Raw genomic sequence first — 18,376 nt, 5'->3', positions numbered from 1 at the left:
GGTGACACTAACGGCCGGAGGCATGAAGAAAGTATAAATGAGGTGATAGAATTCTCTGAAAAATGGTCACTGAAAATTAACATCGGTAAGACGAAGGTGTTGATATGTAAGAAGGGTGGGAAAAGGCGGCAAATGAGCAATGGATGATAAAGGAAGAAAAATGGAAATAACTAACAAACTAGAGTACTGAGCCATGTTTGAATGGCAGTTTCATAAAAGTCACCTTTCTATTATTGCTAAAGGCCTCTTGCGGCTTATCAGTGATTGACTTAACTATTTCCAAGGTTGTACTAGAGAGCGCAGCACCCTCAGTTGTGAACACAGAGGGTCATTCTTTCCGGCGAGACTGTATCTTTATCTCTTTGACTCAAATGTTTGTTGTGGTTATGAGAGAGGAATATAAAATGGACTCCACATAGATCGGAGTGGCTTTTCTGAGCTATAGATGGGTATTTATTAGATTTAAACTCAGCCTATACTGCCATCCTTCTTTTTATTTTGACGGCTAATATTGCAAGTATGGTAATCCTTGTATATATATTGGTTCTATGGTTATCTCATAGTTTTTTTTTGCTTTTAATCATAGCTGATTGATATGCATCTTTCTGCTCTGCAGCGTGAATGGACTGCGTGTTTGTTGCTGTTATTGTGATTGTGAAATGTTGGTAACTAGGTCTCTGATCAATTCTATTTATGCGCACTGCATTCTAATGTATTTTGCCATCAAATGAATGTATGCCCTGCGTATCGACGCGGAGATCCATTCGTGTCGTACGGAGTGCGTAAGCTGATGGGATTATGCGTGACCACTGGGTCCCTGTTATTCTACTGCTAATTGTCTGCGGCGTGCACACTATCTCTGACATATGTGAGACCTTTGTTTGTGACCATGAGAGTTTGTGTTCAACTTATTGACACAAACTGCTCGCATTGTTTGCCGATACTGGCAATGTCTGAATGTTTGGGGTGTGTGTTGGTGAGTGAGGAGAGTGAAAAGATGGCGTATCGGTCAGCTTAATTTTTCCCTTTGATCTTGTTTCCGTACCTTGTGTTTGTTTTCGGTACGGTGTTAATCATTTTGCCTTGGTCTCTGTCTTGGCCGTTAGCTTGCCCACGAGGCCGCCATGTTGGCTTTCTTATATTCAGGCTATGTGCTTGCCTGTGATTCTCTTTGGATTTTGAATATTGTTTCTTTGGTCCAGAGATGTTTTCTCTCTGTGCCATGCTGATACCTGCATTCCTTTATTTTATCTGCTCTGAGTTTCTTCTCCCGGATACTTGGGGATCTTATCTTTCTATTGCAATTGTTGTTGAGATGATCATGGAGTTTGATGGATGCATATGTAAACAATGTAATTAATCTCGTGGAAAGAACAACCAAATTAATCCATGTGGATTGTATTCAGATTAGCTCAGTATGTAGTGTGATCACAATTGAGACCATGAGCACGTCGTAAATTTAATATTAAGGTTGGTGTTTTGAGGAATGCTATGCTCACGCATTTACGTTAGTACCTCGACTGAACCAAATGAGCACATGTATGTATCCTTTTTATACTTTAAATTGCTGGCTTCATTTTCTTTTTCTTTTGAATTTTATTACATCAATAAACCCTCATTTAAATTTTATTTTAATTTTATTGCTAGTAGTATTAGTCTCATCCCTGTTGTGCATTGTTGATTAGGGTCATTTCCAGTTCAGGGCTGTGTCTTTGGCCTCTTCTAGCAGCGGTCCACGCCTCGAATCTCCCGATGTGCGTATTATATTATGTCATATATTATCGGTAAGGGAGGGGTACGGTTCAGTACTTAGGAATATATATATATATATATATATAAGTAGCAATGGGAAATGGACTCATCAAATAAGAAAAACAAAATGGAAAGGACTGGCAGTGCTTTCGGTAATAAAGATTTTAGAAAATAAGTTCCCTAATACCGTATAAACTATAAGATCCAAAACTTGTTTTTTCAAGCTGTAGTAAAGAGCAGAATGTTATATGGTACCGAGATATAGGGAGTAGAGGAGGAGAGTGACATGCTGAACCAAATAGTAAGTAAGTTTAGTAAAATTGTAATGGGACTGCCATACTGTACAACAAATTGTGGTGCAAGATGTGATGAGAATATCCAAGTAGACATTTTAAAGAGAATTATGAGTTATTGGTTAAGGATCAGAAGAGGTGAGGGGGGTCTGCTCATGCAGAGGTCATAACAACACCAAAGGGACAGTATGTATGAAGATTATTGGTTAGTTAAGGTTAAAAGTATCTTAGAGAGGTTGAGATTGGATAATTATTGGGAGATAGACATGATTAGGGGTGAGGCTACATTATGGAAGAGAATAGTACTAAGGGTCGTATTTTGGGCATTCAGCCCAAAAGGTGGTTTGATCCTCCAAAACTCCACCAAAAGCTATCATAGATAGCCTAGGCATCACTGAAGAGGCATACTAGGGAAATGAGGAGTGAGGTAGTTTTCCGTTGCTTTCCTCACCGAGCCAGAAGTTGCTATTGCACATCAGTATGCCAAGCCCACTGAAATGTATGCACCAACCAACCCTATGAGCAATATTTTTACATTATTCATAACAGGGACTGGCTGTATACGGAATGATATTACTAGCATCGCTCATACCTTGGCCACTTTCATATTGTCAAAGCCACGGATGAGAATGAGACAGATCAATGAAAGTAACAAATTGCTGTAGCCCATACCAGAAGACATAGTACACTGTAAACACAACTTCTTGCCAACAACAAGGATATTAAAAAACAGTTGTTGAAGTCTAAGTTCAGGAGCAAGGTGATCCTCTCGGTATTTAATATGATAAACAAGGAAACTAATGTAAGTATAAGTAACATAAACAGAAGAGAAAGAAGAGGGCTGATATGGTGGATGATGGGAATTCACAAAAACAAGGGATGGACAATGGAAAAGGACAATGCAAGATGTGTGTTGTGTGGGGAAATGAGAGAAGAATTTCATTTCCTAAAAGTATATAAAGAAACTATAGTGATTAGAAGAATTTTTTTTAGTAATAGTGAACTATTAGTATTAAGTCAGAAAGAAAATGATCTTAAAATTATAAGATCAATGAAGAATGAATGGAATAACCCTAGTAATGTAAGCAAGTACTAGGCTGGCTGGCTGGCACTTTGCGATTTCTTGTTGATTTAAAAGAAAGTGAGTATTCTTCAGTAATATTCTCAGATTTTTTTGGATATTAGTGGTGGGGTCTTTACGTTTAATTTGAAAGGTACTATTTAGAAAACACTGTTTGGGTTTCGGTTACATATTCTTTTTTGTCTATTATGACAGCAGTGTTGCCTTTATCTGCTTTCGTCACTATTGCGGTCGGTAGTTTCGGGTGCATTATAGTTAACTTCGCGATTTCTTGTTGTTTTAAAAGAGTGACCAGCTGAGGATGACCTCTGTGAAGGTCGAAACGGGTACCGCATAGTAATAAGACATAATAAAGTATTGATTAGGTGGACGGTACCCATTCTTTGTGATTGTGAATGCTAAGATATTCCACCCTGTTGTGAGGTTGGCATCACTTTTGATGCTCAACTGGTGTTTATGTGTGCAACCTATTGTGTGTGATGGACAGTTGATGGTGACTAGACGGTCAGCTGATTATGAGGTTGTTTTTTTTCTTTTTTTCTTTTGCTGGTTGCTTTACGTCGCACCGACACAGACAGGTCTTATGAAAACGATGGGACAGGGAAGGCCTAGAAATGGGAAGGAAGCGGCCGTGGCCTTAATTGAGCCATCTTCAGGGCTGCTGACAGTGGGGTTTAAACCCACTATCTCCCGGATGCGAGCTCACAGCTGCGCACTCCTAACCGCATGGCCAACTCGCCCGGTACCAGTTGTTCTAGTTGTGTGTAATTGTGAACTTGTACTTAAATAAAGTGTTCATTATCCTGGCAATAATATAATGAAATTATGTGTGTGCGATACAACATGGCGCAGTCATATGCGGACTTTATTTAGTGATCAATTAGACGGATTCAGTATCAAGTGTCAAATGTCAAAACAGATACATACAATGATACTTACCTATGATTCCTGATTCTAAAACATAAATACAAAGCTCATGTTGGAGGATTCATCTAAGTCTGAAAAAAAGGATTGTTTCAAAAGCAACACAAGTTGTCCGTCATAGCAGAGAAAACATCAATCATGTCCCAAACAACACAAACTCCCATACAAGACACCAAAGTTAACCTAAATGTGTGTACCCCTGATGCATTCTCACTTAAACACCATGATTGGCCTAGTTGGAAGAAGCAACTTGAACGATGCCGTTCAGTCAGTTAGCTAGATAAGATGCCACATAACAAACAGATTGATATGATGATCTATTGCATGGGGGAAAAGACGGAGGACATTTTAGTTTTCCTAGTGATCCCCAATGACAAAGTATATGATTTTGATTATGTTCTGAAATCTTTTGAAGACTATAGAAAAGAGAAAAACTTTTGCGTCGGAAGCAACGATCGTCAGAAACAATGGAAAATTTTATCACAGACTTACATGCCCTTGCGAAAAATTGTGATTGGAGAAATCTAGATGATGAGATGATCCTTATGGGCATAATTATAAGCATGTGGGACTAGTCATTGAATGACAGGCTACAGTTGGAGCAAAATTAACACTTGAATCTGCTGTTACAGCCTTACGAAATTTAGAAGAATTGTTTCGACAAAAATAAGAACTCGAAATTGCCAATATTAATTATGTAAAGAAACACCAACCATGTATCAGGGACCCTCCCAACATTCATCAGCCAGTGGCATCTAAGTTTGACAACAAAAATAATAAGCAGTGTATTTGGTGTGAAGGATTAGAGCCTTGTCTAACCCCTGTAAGTACCCTGAACCAAGAACTCGTTCTACCATCAATTCTCATTGCAGCCCAATTGTCAACATAAATGCCTCTGATTGATTTTAACAATCTACCTTTAATTCCATAGCCCCCAGTATGGCAAACATCTTTTCCCTCGGTACCCTGTCATATGCTTTCTCTAGATCTACAAAACGTAAACACAACTGTCTATTCCTCTCGTAACATTTTTCAATTACCTGCCGCATACTGAAATCTGATCCTGACAGCCCCTCTGTGGACTGAAACCACACTGGTTTTCATCCAACTTCCTCTCAACCACTGATCGCACCCTCCCTTCCAATATGCGAGTGAATACTTTGTCTGGTATACTAACCAATAATACACCTTGATAGGTGTTGCAATCCTTCCAGTTCCCTTGCTTATAGATAAGTGCAATTACTGCTTTTGTTAAATCTGAAGGTACCTTACCAACATTCCATGCTAATATTACTACTGTATGAACCAATTCTATATGTTAACCACCTTTGACCAGAATGCAGATAATCAACTTACATGAGTTTTACTGTATGAAAATATCTTACATTAAAAGGCAACAGAAAATACAAACGTTTAATCTTGCAAATTTTACCTATTATGCAAATTTTCTGAGCTGTGTCACAATCCAATTTCTCCATCTTATGTTTACTTCCAATAACACATTGTCAAATGAACTGTCCTGCTCTTCACCACTATTACAATTTGCCTACAATAACAGAATGATGGAGGCTGGTAGAGACAGAGATATATGCAAATTAATTATAAAAATGTGATCTTTGTACTATGTCATATTCTTTGATACACATCACAGCCATATCAAGCAAATTACAATTATTATAATAAACCAGTAGACTTCTGAATGCTGGGTAAAAATCTTGTCACTCCATGTTATTGTTAGCCTGATAAAGACCTCTAGTTGCACACTTAGCATCACTCGATAAAATGACCGACTCAAACTTAGACACCATCTAGAAGAGTTTTAATTTTACTATTAGATAACAGCACAATGAGAATGTCAAAATTGATAGGCAGGTTACATATATGTCACCACAATGGAAGGTCTGCAACCTGGTAGCAGAGGCAAAATGATTATTACTATTATTACCACTACTGTAATAAAGTGCCATCAATACTAACTGTATATGAAGTAATGCCAAGCCAATAGTGATGGGACATTCGATTCATTTTACTGAATCGATTCATTTGATTCCGTTCACGTTACTGAATCGATACAGTGATCCGATTCACGACTCATTGGTCACCGCTCCTACTGCATCTGTGTAGTATGTGCTGGTAAGACAGCAGCAACAGCATTCAGTGCTCGCAGCTGCCATCTGGTCTTCATACTATGGACTCCTTTCTTAGAAAAAATGCTAGTTACTCTAATACATCGAAGGTTTCCGGCGACGCAGGGTGGAAAAGGTTAAGATTAGGAAGGTAGCAGCCATGGCCTGAATTAAGGTACAGTCCCAGCATTTCCTGGTGTGAAAATGGGGAAACTACGGAAAACCATCTTAACGGCTGCTGACGGTGGGATTCAAACTCACCATCCCCCGAATGCAAGCACATAGCAACGCGTTATTAACCGCACGACAACTCGCTCAGTCATTTTTGAAAGTATGTATTTTTCTATCAGCTGAGGATTTTTTAAATCGTCATATTTTGTATAGGCTACCCAAGATGTACAGTAGCCCGCTGGTTTTCTGATTCAACATACTGTTATTGCGTCTGTCCACATATGATTGAAGTCTTGTCCAACGATGTGAGATATGAACTGAGAGAATACTGAGCCGTTCTTCCCAATATAAAACAGGTACTTTTGAAAGGTCATGAGCATGACTCTTAGTCATAGGGCAGGCTAGAGTCGAGTTTAATTGTCAAATGTCAACTAAGTTATAATACTAAGATTCATTAAACTAATAAATAGTATAACCTAATATCCTACCTACTTACTAGCTACTTCAGAATTATGTTGTGACTACCTTTTTAACACTGCAAATAAATCCATCTATTATTTAAACCTCCCTGTAAGAAGAGGACAGTGAATGCAAATGGGTATTATTTTCAAATGAGCTGAGCTCGAGAGTCCATTATAGCATACGATTCTTTCAGTGTAGCATGGCTCACTGTATGTATCGCTGCAGTGAGCCGATAAGGAGCCGTGCGTATCTTGTGTCTCTCTGAGCCTTGCTCGTTCACGATTCTTTCGGTGTGCCATGGCTCACTGTATGTCTCAATGCAGCGGAAGCTCAGCTCTCCGCGTGTCCAGTGAGCCGATAAGGAGCCATGTGTATCGTGTGTCTCACTGAGCCGCGCTCGTTTACGATTCTTTCGATGTGCCATGATTCACTGTCTCGCTGCAGCGGAAGCTCGGCTCTCCGCGTGTCCAGTGAGCCGATAAGGAGCCGTGTGTATCACGTGTCTCACTGAGCTGCGCTCGTTCACGATTCTTTCGATGTGCCATGATTCACTGTCTCCCTGCAGCGGAAGCTCGGCTCCCCATCAACGTCCAGTGAGTGCGTCACTCAGCACTGTCCGCTGGAGTAAGCTGAATCGTGTGCCGTGAGCTCGCCGTTCTTGTGAATCGATTCACTCGGACATTTCAATGAATCGATACACTGCTTCGAATCATGCATTCAATAGCCAACACTACAAGCCAATCACTTTTGGCAATGACAGTCAGTTTTAATAACTCATAATATAATGACAATTTGGCAAATACTTATTCAGCTCAATTTTCTGTTACAGGATGGACAAGAATTTGCTGGTCGTGTGGGCCTCCTTTTTATTATTGGGAGCATGTTTGGTGCAATAGGGTGTGGTATAATCCTGGACAAGACACGCCGTTTCAAGTGAGACTTTCTTATATTATGAAGTATGAACTTCCTTAACAGTTGTAGTGGAAGAAAGTACCATATTTCTCCAAATCCAAGATGACCCTGAATGCAAGACGACCCCCACTTTTTTCCTTCAAAAAAATTAAATCAGGCTTTAAAAGTACTTTGTAAAATCATATGAATGATTTTCTTGTACAGTACACATTTTTAGACTATCTCTGTCTTCATGCTAATGTATTATTTCTGCAGGTTTAATAACAATTAACTTAAAATTGGTATCATAATATCAAAGAGAACCAGTTGAAAATTTGCCAACAATACCTCTTCATGCGTCTCTACAATACGACGATCCATCAGGAAAATATTCTTGCTGTCTATAAAACTGTTACTTCTACTCAGTTACTAGCTGCCGCTACAAGCATGTCTCACTTGCCGGCTTTGGTCGACTTCAGCGGCTAACTATGTACAGGACTAATAAGAATGTGGACCTTGAAGGTCAACGAATGAGTTTATTGCACCATGGTATGGCCATTCCTCTCTAAAGAACCAGAGAAACTGGGAAATGCCTTTTGGTCCCAGTTTCAATGACGGTGAAATTCTGACATTCACCTCCCTGTGGTAGAGAGGGGGCAACTGTTGTATGTATATATATTATATGCAGGCAGATAACAAATGCAGGGAGTGAGTATCCCCTGGTGTTGTGTGAGATCAGTTAGTGTAACCTCTTTGATTCTTGTTACTCCTTAGATTTGTTTTCGAGGGCTTTGGAATAAGCAAAGAAACGCACATCAAGAGAGTGGATTGGGATCTTTTGTTGTTTTACAAAGATGAACTACGAATCGTTGTACAATGCTAAATCAAAATGTTGTTATTGTAGCATTAAAGAGTGTTTAGTAGCGAGAATAAAGGTAGTTTTTTTCTCACACTTGGCGACCATGACAGGACAAGGCTTAAAATTGCAATGGATAAGGTAACGAAAGTTCGTGTGATTCATTGACGTGCATATACGCGGATTTACAATAAGATCGTCAACAACTTAGAGAGTGAAGAAACAGATCCTGTTGTCATTGAAGCAGACTTTAATTTACTGCAGGAGAAACATCAGGAACTACAGACACTGGACCAGCAGATATTCGATTTGATGTTGGAGCAAGATATGGATGAGGATGACCTAGAGAAAGAGGTTAGTGCCACTGATTATATAATTTGTAAATTTAATAACCTGCAGATTAAGGTAGCTGCTATCTTAAGAGAGAGAGAACAGCAGAATACTATCAGTGAAAGTGCCCCAAGTGTTGATTCATTTACTCAAAGAAAGTATAGGCTTCTACTTCTAGAACTTAAAAAATTCAGTGGTGAACCGAAGGACTGGTTACAGTTTTGGGCCCAGTTTGGAAAAATTGATGAAGATACCAGTTTAGATCCCTCGGATAAGTTCCAGTATCTTATTCAAGCCACTACTGAAGGCTCTCGTGCCAGAGAAATGGTCAGTAGTTATCCTGCTACTTCTGAGAACTACCCTAAGGCTGTGGAAGCATGAAAGTCCCATTTTGGGAGAGGGGATGTACTAGTTGAAGTATATGTTAGAGAGTTGCTTAGGCTAGTATTGCAAGCTAGTAACCCATCCTCTGGCTTGACCTTATGCTCGTTATATGATCGGCTTGAAAGTTACTTAGGGGCTCTGGAAACTTTAAAGGTTACCAAGGATAGGTGTGAAGCAATGCTTTTTCCACTCATGGAGACTTGTTTGCCTGAAGAACTTCTACGAGCATGGCAACGATCTCTAGCTTCACATCAACGAGAGGCTAATACACAGGGTGGGGACCCCGGAAAGGCTCGGCTGAAACAACTCATGGACTTTTTAAGATCTGAGGTCGAAAGTGAACAGAGAATTTCTATGGCAATGGCTGGTTTCGGTCTCAGGGATGAGGATAAATCTAGAGCGAAAGTCACAAAGCCTACAGCAAAAGGTGCAGTGAGGCAATCCACAATTGTTTCAAATGATATTCCCACTGCTGCAGGGCTGCTCACCGCCTCTAAAGAGGAGAGAAAATGCCTATTTTGTTCTTCTGGTCACAGTTCTCAAGATTGTATCAAAGCTCAGGACTTGTCTTTATTAGAAAGACGACAAGTAGTGGATAAATATAGGGCATGTTTCTGCTGTCTGCGAGTTGGGCACCTAGTTAAGAGATGTAAAAATCATCCCAAATGTGTCATTTGTGGAAAGGGGCATTTTGCATTAATGTGTGGACAGATTCAGAAAGAGCGATGTGGCAAAGGGGATGAAGTTGCTCAGCCAGTGATCCAAAATAATAATAATAATAATAATAATAATAATAATAATAATAATATTAAAGATGAGGCCCTCGCAGCTGTAGTAAATCATTGCAATGTTTTAATGCAAACACTTGTAGTTTATGTCAGAAGTACCGGTACTGATCGAATGCATAAGGCGAGACTTTTGATCGACTCAGCATCTCATCGCTCATATATATTGGCCAGCACTGCTCCTGAAATGGGGTATGTTCCACGCTCTCAGGAATTAATTCAGCATTCACTGTTTGGAGGAGCTACCACGGAAGTCATGCAACACAATGTTTTCACACTTTACCTTTCTAAATTGGACAAATCATACCGTTGCCATTTTGACGTGCTTGGACAATGGAAGATCTGCAGACGAATTGCTCCTATTTTAGATGGCCCTTGGATGCAGGAACTTGCTTCGCAAAATATAGAGTTAAGTGATGTTGGCTCTTCGGCAGATATTGAGATTTTAGTTGGAGCTGATTTTGCTGGCAAACTTTGAACTGGTAGACAGGTACAATTGAGTTCAGGACTAGTAGCAATGGAGACAATTCTTGGCTGGACATTGACAGGGAAAATTCCTGACATCACACCCAGCAATGAGAATCTAGCCATGGTGGTATCTAGCATGTTAACCAAAGAAGCCACCATCACAGATTTATGAACTCTAGATACTTTAGGGATTAGTGATCCGTCTGAGAAACTCAGCAGATCTGAGATTGAGTCTACTACACAGCAACATTTCCTTGATACAGTATTAGTCAATTAAGAAGAGTGGTTTGAAGTTCACCTCCCATGGGTTGAGAACCATCCTCCACTGCCTGATAATTACCAATTATCACTGAAGAGACTGATGTCTACTGTTAAGAGATTGAAGACTGAAGGTTACTATGATGCTTATCAGGAAGTACTAGATGATTGGCTGAGGGAAGGGGTGATAGAAGAGGTGCCTCCTCAGGAAATGGATGTTCACTGCCACTATTTGCCTCATCATCACGTTGTGAAACCTGGATCAACAACACCAGTGGGCCCCGTGTTCGATGCCTCAACAGCCCAGCCTCAATCAATGTCTTGAGAAAGGCCCTAATTTAATTGAGAAAATACCTTCTGTTTTGGCACGTTTCCAACTGAAGAAGGTGGGAGTTGTTGGAGACATAAGAAGAGCTTTTCTCCAGATCAGCATTTGCAAAAGAGACAGAATTTTTTTGAGATTCTTGTGGTTAGACAGAAATGGAAGTCTCAAGACATACAGACATTGTCGTGTTGTATTTGGAGTCTCTCCAAGTCCTTTTCTATTAGAATCATGCATCAAACTTCACCTTGAAAATACATTAGTACTGTGTGAGGAAGGGAAGTCACCATGGCCCAAGTCATTTGTGGAGATTCCTACCCATAGCTTCTATGTTGATAATTGCCTTGCCGGTTTGGACGATGAAGAACAAGCTAAACAGTTTATTGATGTAGCTTCAGATGGCATGAGGGAACGGCAATTTTGTCTTCGAGGGTGGGAGTTGACCGGAAGTAATGACGTTTCCGGACCTACCAATGTGTTAGGACTCTTATGGAACAAGTCAGATGATTCCCTAGCAATCAACATAGATAACTTTCTTTTGATTAGCTTCGAGAAAATAACAAAGAAAGTTATTTTGAGTGCTGCCCATAGAATTTTTGATCCGGTGGGTGTCACATGTAGTGTAGCATTAATACCAAAATTGTTGCTTCAACAGACTTGGAGGGAAGGTTTGACATGGGATGAAGAAGTCAATGAAGAAATCAAAATGAAATTCCTGAGTTGGCTTGAAGAAGTTCCTCTTTTAGCTCAAGTTAAGATTCCTCGTTGGTTGTCTAACTGCAACAGCCCAAACAACTCCTAGACACTTCACATTTTTTCAGATGCCTGCCAGACATCATATGCAGCGGCTGTATTCCTGCGTGTTGAGCAAGGGGGTGAAGTGAGTGTTCACTTGGTAGCTGCCAAGCCAAGAGTTGCACCAACTGGAAAATCAGGCAAGGGATTAACCATTTCCAGGTTGGAACTTTTAGCAGCTTCAATAGCAACGAGATTATATGCATCGATTGTAAAGGATTATTGTATTCCTGATATTAAGGCAATTTTTTGGACAGATGCTTCAACTGTTCTTGCTTGGATTCAGCGAAGTGAAGCATGGGATGCTTTCATCATGAACCGGATTAAAGAGATACGAGAACTGTCAGTTGGTTGTGAATGGCGACATGTTCCTGGAAAAGAAAACCCATCAGATCTTCCATCACGTGGATGTTCTGTGAAGAAGTTGATACAATGCCGTTGGTGGGAGGGCCCTGGTTGGTTGAAAGAAAATCCAGACTGCTGGCCATAAACTGACTTTTTTTATAATGAGGAAGAGATAAATTTGGAGAGGAGGAAGAATGTCGTTTCATTGATATCAAATAATTCAGAAGACATCAGTAAAGATTGGTATTACCGACATTTTTCTCAGTACAAGAAAATTGTAAGGATGGTAGGCTGGATGTTGCGCTTTCTGACCAACTGTCGCATCAGCAAAGCTCAACACATACATCGTGACCTGACAAGTGAGGAATTTGTCACGACAGAAAGGAAGATTTTACGGTGGGTGCAGGAGGACGTGTTCATAGATGTTTTCAATTCCAAACTAAAGAGCTTACTTCCATTTGTTGACAAACAGGGATTGATTCGTTTGATGACCAAGATATCTAACCGGGATGATGTCAGGGACTTTTATCATCCCGTTGTGCTCCCAAAGGCTGATCACCCAATCGTTCAGCGACTGATTATGGACGCCCATCTTAGGAACTGTCATGCTGGTACGCAGATACTTTTGTCAATTCTGAGGCAACAGTATTGGATTCTAGGAGGTAGACAAACAATTAGAGCTGTTATTAACTCCTGCGTGATTTGTAAACATCACAGTTCAAAGAGGTTGGCAGCTCATCCTTCACCATTACCTGAGAGTAGAGTGCGTGACGCAAGAATTTTTGAAGTTACTGGAGTTGATTTTGCTAGTCCTCTCTACATCAAAGCCGATGATGGAACCTCGAAGAAGGCATGAGTTTGCTTATTCACTTGCGGAGTTTACCGTGCAGTTCGATTGAAATCGTTGTCCACAGACAGCTTTCTACAAGCTTTCAGACGTTTTTGCAGCAAACAAGGAAGACCTGTCATTGTCTACAGTGACCAGGGAACAAATTTTGTTGGGTTTAAGAACTCCTGTCACAAACTGGCCTGGTATGCAATCTCACAATACAGTTCAGCGCGGAAGATAGATTGGCGTTTTAATCCTCCATCTTCGCCATGTTGGGGAGATTGGTGGGAACGATTAGTAGGAATGCTCAAAACTCTTCTCCGTTGAGTGCTTGGTCGATCATCTGTCAACTATGAAGAGATGCAGACAATCTTCCGTGACTGCGAAACCGTCATAAATTCTCGGCCATTAACCTATTTGTCAGACAACCCATCAGATCTGGCTGCTCTAACTCCAAACATGTTTCTATATGACATAGAAGAAGTAGGAGTACCTGAGTATGACTTGTTCGAAGCAACTGATCTTCGGAAAAGGCTGCAGTATCGCCACCGGCTGAAAAAGAACCTTAGAGAAAGATTTTGTACTGAGTACTTAGGTCAGTTGAAGTTATTTGCCAGCAAGGATAAGCCACATGATCTCAAATTGGGAGAAATTGTTTTGGTTGGCAATGATGACACTAGAAGAATGGATTGGCCATTGGGACGAGTTGTTGAGCTTGTTAAGGGAAAGGATGGCAATGTTAGAGTAGTTTGTGTCGTCACTGCTTCAGGCGAGCTTATAAGGCCAGTTCAAAGAATATACCCACTAGAACTTGAGTTTCAACCACCTGAGAATACCCAGGAAATCCGAAACCACCTAAGGAAAGACTTTGTTCCAAGTGAAGAAAATATAAAGGATAATCACGAGGCCGGAGCATGTGACTCTTTTACTCCTCCTGAAGATGGTCCTCAAGTTTCAAAGCAGGCAGTGAAAATAACTCGTCTAGGACGATTGATTCACAAGCCAAAAAAGTTAAATTTGTGATGTGTGTCGATTAACATATTTCTTTGTGTTTATGTTATTGAATTTTATCATTTTGTAATTGTTTCAGGACTATATTTTATGAAAGTGGTAAGGTGTAAGTCAATTCATGTTAACATTCATTTGACTTAGGTGGGAGGATGTTGTGTGAGATCAGTTAGTGTAACCTCTTTGATTCTTGTTACTCCTTAGATTTGTTTTCGAGGGCTTTGGAATAAGCAAAGAAATGCACTTCAAGAGAGTGGATTGGGATCTTTTGTTGTTTTACAAAGATGAACTACGAATCGTTGTACAATGCTAAATCAAAATGTTATTATTGTAGCATTAAAGAGTGTTTAGTAGCGAGAATAAAGGTAGTTTTTTCTCACACCTGGTATAAGGCAACCACCTTCTACCAAATGCCAACCGCCTTCTAGGAGGGTGAATGAGCAGGTAGAAGGAAGTGCACTCTCTTACCCCTGGAGTGAGAAACTGCTCCTAAAGACGGAAGAGCCACTAGATGGCCAACGGCGTAGGATGGGAAAAGGAACAGGAAACCACTCCATTAAAGGCCTGAATGGGTATCCCAAGCAACGGCTGGTTGAGAACCTTGGGGGATGCACCCATATTGAGTAAGTGTACCTGCTAAAACTCAAAAAATATTTGGCTGACGGACCACCTGCTATATATTATAACCAGCAAATCCTATTCTAACAGAAGGGGTGAGGGTGAGTACCTGGCGGCATAAAACTGGGACTACTTGGCTAAGGTATGGCAATCCTGACATAAAAGTTTCTGGCCCTCCAGATCTTTTGCTACCATGTGTTTTCCTTCATTCACATCTAGTTATACCTGCTCCCTTTATAAATTTGCAGGTTCTCCTTATTGGGTCTTCTCGGATGTTTCTTCTCTCTTCACCTGGTAATCCCAGTGTGGAGATTCTGATTCTTTCCAGCGCTTCACATTGAAAGAGTATGTGTTCAGTTGATTCTTCCGCATCATTGCATTTCCTACATACGGTACTTTGTCTCTTATTACTCCAATTCTATGTAGGTGCTTTTTAAGATGGCAGTGTCCAGTCAGCAGTCCTACTACCCATCTTATATTTTCTCTGCTGAGTATTCAAGAAACTAGATTATTAGTTAATGGTATACAGGAAATGTTGAAGTATACACTTTTTAAGAGTGGTAAAGGAACTGGACCCCACAAATTTGGTACTGCATTTTGTGTCCAAAATTCACTAGTATCGTCAGTGCTGTCCTTTGAACATGTGAGTGAAAGACTATGCTATTTGAGGGTACATTTAAATGGTTTAACATATCACTGGTGAACTGCCAAGCTCCCACAAATGACAAGGATGATCATGTTAAAGACTCCTTTTATGAGGATTTGTTAGAACTGTGGAATAAATTACCCAAAAATGATGTCAAATTGATTTTGGGTGATTTCAATGCAAAAGTTGGAAAGGAAGAAATTTTTGTGCCAACAATAGGAAGGGAAAGTCTTCATGACGAAAGCAATGATAATGCCATTATACTAATCAATTTTTCTACCTCCACAAACATGAATGTGCAAAGTACCACCTTCCCACATAAACAAATACATAAGGAAACATGGTATCCATGTGACGGTAAGACTGCCAATCAGATAGATCATGTACTAATTGATGACAGGCATAGAAGCTCCATAACTAATATCAGAGCTTACAGAGGAGCTGAGATGAGATCTGATCACAATATGATAATTATAATTGCTTCTGTTAAAATTAAATTGAAAACCTCTTGTAAGTCACAGACTGAGGAAAGATGCAAAGTTGACACTGAGAAACTGAAACAGGAGGATGAAAGATTAAAATGCAATGTGAAATTTATGAACAAATTTGATATTCTTGGAGAAGATCCTATAGAAGACATTGAAACAAATGACAAATTTTGTGAATGAATGTGGAATAATGCGAAATAAATCATGAGAACAGTACCAATGAACGTTATACCAACAGGTGTTAGTAAGAACAAGAAATGGTTCGATGAGGCATGCCAAAATGCAGTTAATGAAGTGGCAATGTGGCGTAATAAGTGGCTGCAGTCTAATAAGAATGTAGATGTTGAGGAACTATACAGAGAAAAACAGAAAGAATGTAGTAAATTAATTCATAGAAAGAAAAAAATCTGTCTGAGACAACAAATAGAATCAATCCAAGATGATTACAGAAACAGGAAGATCTGCAAGATGTATGGAACTGTCAACACAATTTAAAAAAGGATTTCAACCAAGATTGAGTATTATGAGAATAAGTCTGGAAAGGTAATTGCTGATCAGGACAAATTATTAAATTACTGTAAGCAATACTTCAATTCCTTACTGAATTGTGCTGATCCAAAAATTTGTATTGGTAAACCATCTAGTTCACCATCAGAAGAACAAATACCAGAGCCAACATATCAAGAGGTATTACAAAGTATTATATATTTTAAAAATAAAGCTTCATGTAGTGACAACATTCCTGCTGAGCTTACTAAATATGGTGGAGAAAGATTACATAAATACATACATAAGATCATTCTAAGGGTATGACACCATGAAGTTATTCCAAAAGAATAGCAGGAGTCACCCAATTCATAAAGGAGGGGATCAGGGAGAACTTCAAAATTATCGTGGTATATCTCTTGTAAACACGGCCTACAAAATTCTGTCTTTTATTCTTTTACAGCGTTTAAAACCATTTTCTGAAAATGTTATTGGGGACTATCAGAACTATTTTTGTAATAACAGATCCACTACAGACAACATATTTGCAATTAAGACTGTTAATGATAAGGTGTGGGAACACAAGGAGTCGATTCATTATCTCTTTATGGATTTCTTCAAGGCATATGATTCAATCCATAGGGAAGGGCTGTGGAACATTATGATGGAGTCTGGCTTTCGCATAAAATTAATTAACATGTGCAAACTGTGTTTGGATGGTAATGTTAGCTGTGTTTTGCTCATGGGTAGAAAATCAAGTTTCTTCCAGAATAAAACTGGACTGAGACAAGGGGATGCACTATCTTCTCTTCTATTCAACATTGCACTGGAAAAGATTATCAGGAAATTAGCTCCTGTACCTGCTGGCATCATATTGGGGAGACAACATAAAGTCCTTGCATATGCGGATGATATTGTTCTTAATGGTCACAATGAATTAGAAATTAGGCAGTTATTTGTGGAACTAGAGGAAATGGCAGCAAAAATTGGCTTACGGTTAACTGATAAAGAGATACATTACATGGTTGTACAGAGACCGAATCATGAGGAGGTTGACAGATTGCCTTTGAAGATTGGGAAATATATATTTAAAAGAGTAGAGGAGTTTAAATTCCTTGGTGTATTAATCGATGAGCAAAACTAAAGGCAACAGGAACACCAAGCTAGAATGAAGAATGCAAATAAGGCATTTTACTCTATGAGCCCTATATTAGGCTCCAAGTTTTTAACAAGGAATGCAAAAATGATTATCTACAAACAGTCATTCGACCAGAACTTCTGTATGGTTCTGAGACATGGAAAGAGCAGCAGAGCAGCAGCAGTTGCAAGTATTTGGGAATAAAGTTTATAGAAAAATATTTGGCCCATGGTTCGATCCTATCTCTCAAAGCTGGCAGAAAAGATCTAATTATGAGATCAACAACACACTATAATGGGTGTGATAGAATCCAACAGACTGCACTGGGCTGTACATGTACTGAGGATGCAGGATAACAAAGCACCAGTAGATCTATACATGGGATCTCTTAATGGGAAAAGACCTTCAGGAAGACCCCGAAGCACCTGGAAGAAGGAGATCAACAAGGTATGCCGGACCCTCCAAATTGATAACTGGGAAGAGCGGGCTCAAGATCGAAAATTGAAAAGGATGGAAGAGGATTGTGAGATCGGCACGGGAACTTCACGTCCCTCAGAAGCCAATGGAGTGAGTCGTATGGCCATTCCACCCTTGCATTTTTTGCACACATACCTCACAATTTCATTTTTGACTTCTTTAAAGCACCCTTGTTCCAGCCACTGAATGCATTTTTTAAGCTATCTTTGTCTTCATGCTGATACCGAATATTGGCTTTAGTTAGACCTATGCCATATTTTCTTGTGGCTGTACAATTATTCTTCATTTCTGCATGTTTAATAACCATTAACTTAAAATTGACATCATAATATCAACGAGAACCTATTGAAATTTTGCTGGAAATACCTGTTCCACATATCTTTACAATACGACGATCCAACATGAAAATATTCCTTCTGTCTATAAAATTTAATTTTACTAAG

General features: G+C 39.6%; 1 protein-coding gene across 4 annotated transcripts in view; it reads left to right on the top strand.

Annotated features, from left to right (window-relative positions):
• The window catches only part of LOC136866248 (heme transporter FLVCR2), a 118,284-nt gene that overhangs the window by 44,300 nt on the left and 55,608 nt on the right, over positions 1–18,376 (top strand). For all 4 annotated transcript variants that reach the window (XM_068226671.1, XM_068226670.1, XM_068226673.1 and 1 more), the window contains exon 5: positions 7,639–7,742. In XM_068226671.1, the coding sequence (XP_068082772.1) occupies positions 7,639–7,742 (104 nt within the window). The remainder of the gene's footprint in view (positions 1–7,638; positions 7,743–18,376) is intronic.

Source organism: Anabrus simplex, chromosome 3 (genome assembly GCF_040414725.1).
Source record: "Anabrus simplex isolate iqAnaSimp1 chromosome 3, ASM4041472v1, whole genome shotgun sequence".
Lineage (NCBI taxonomy): Eukaryota > Metazoa > Arthropoda > Insecta > Orthoptera > Tettigoniidae > Anabrus > Anabrus simplex.
This window is presented reverse-complemented; position numbering and strand designations above follow the sequence as displayed.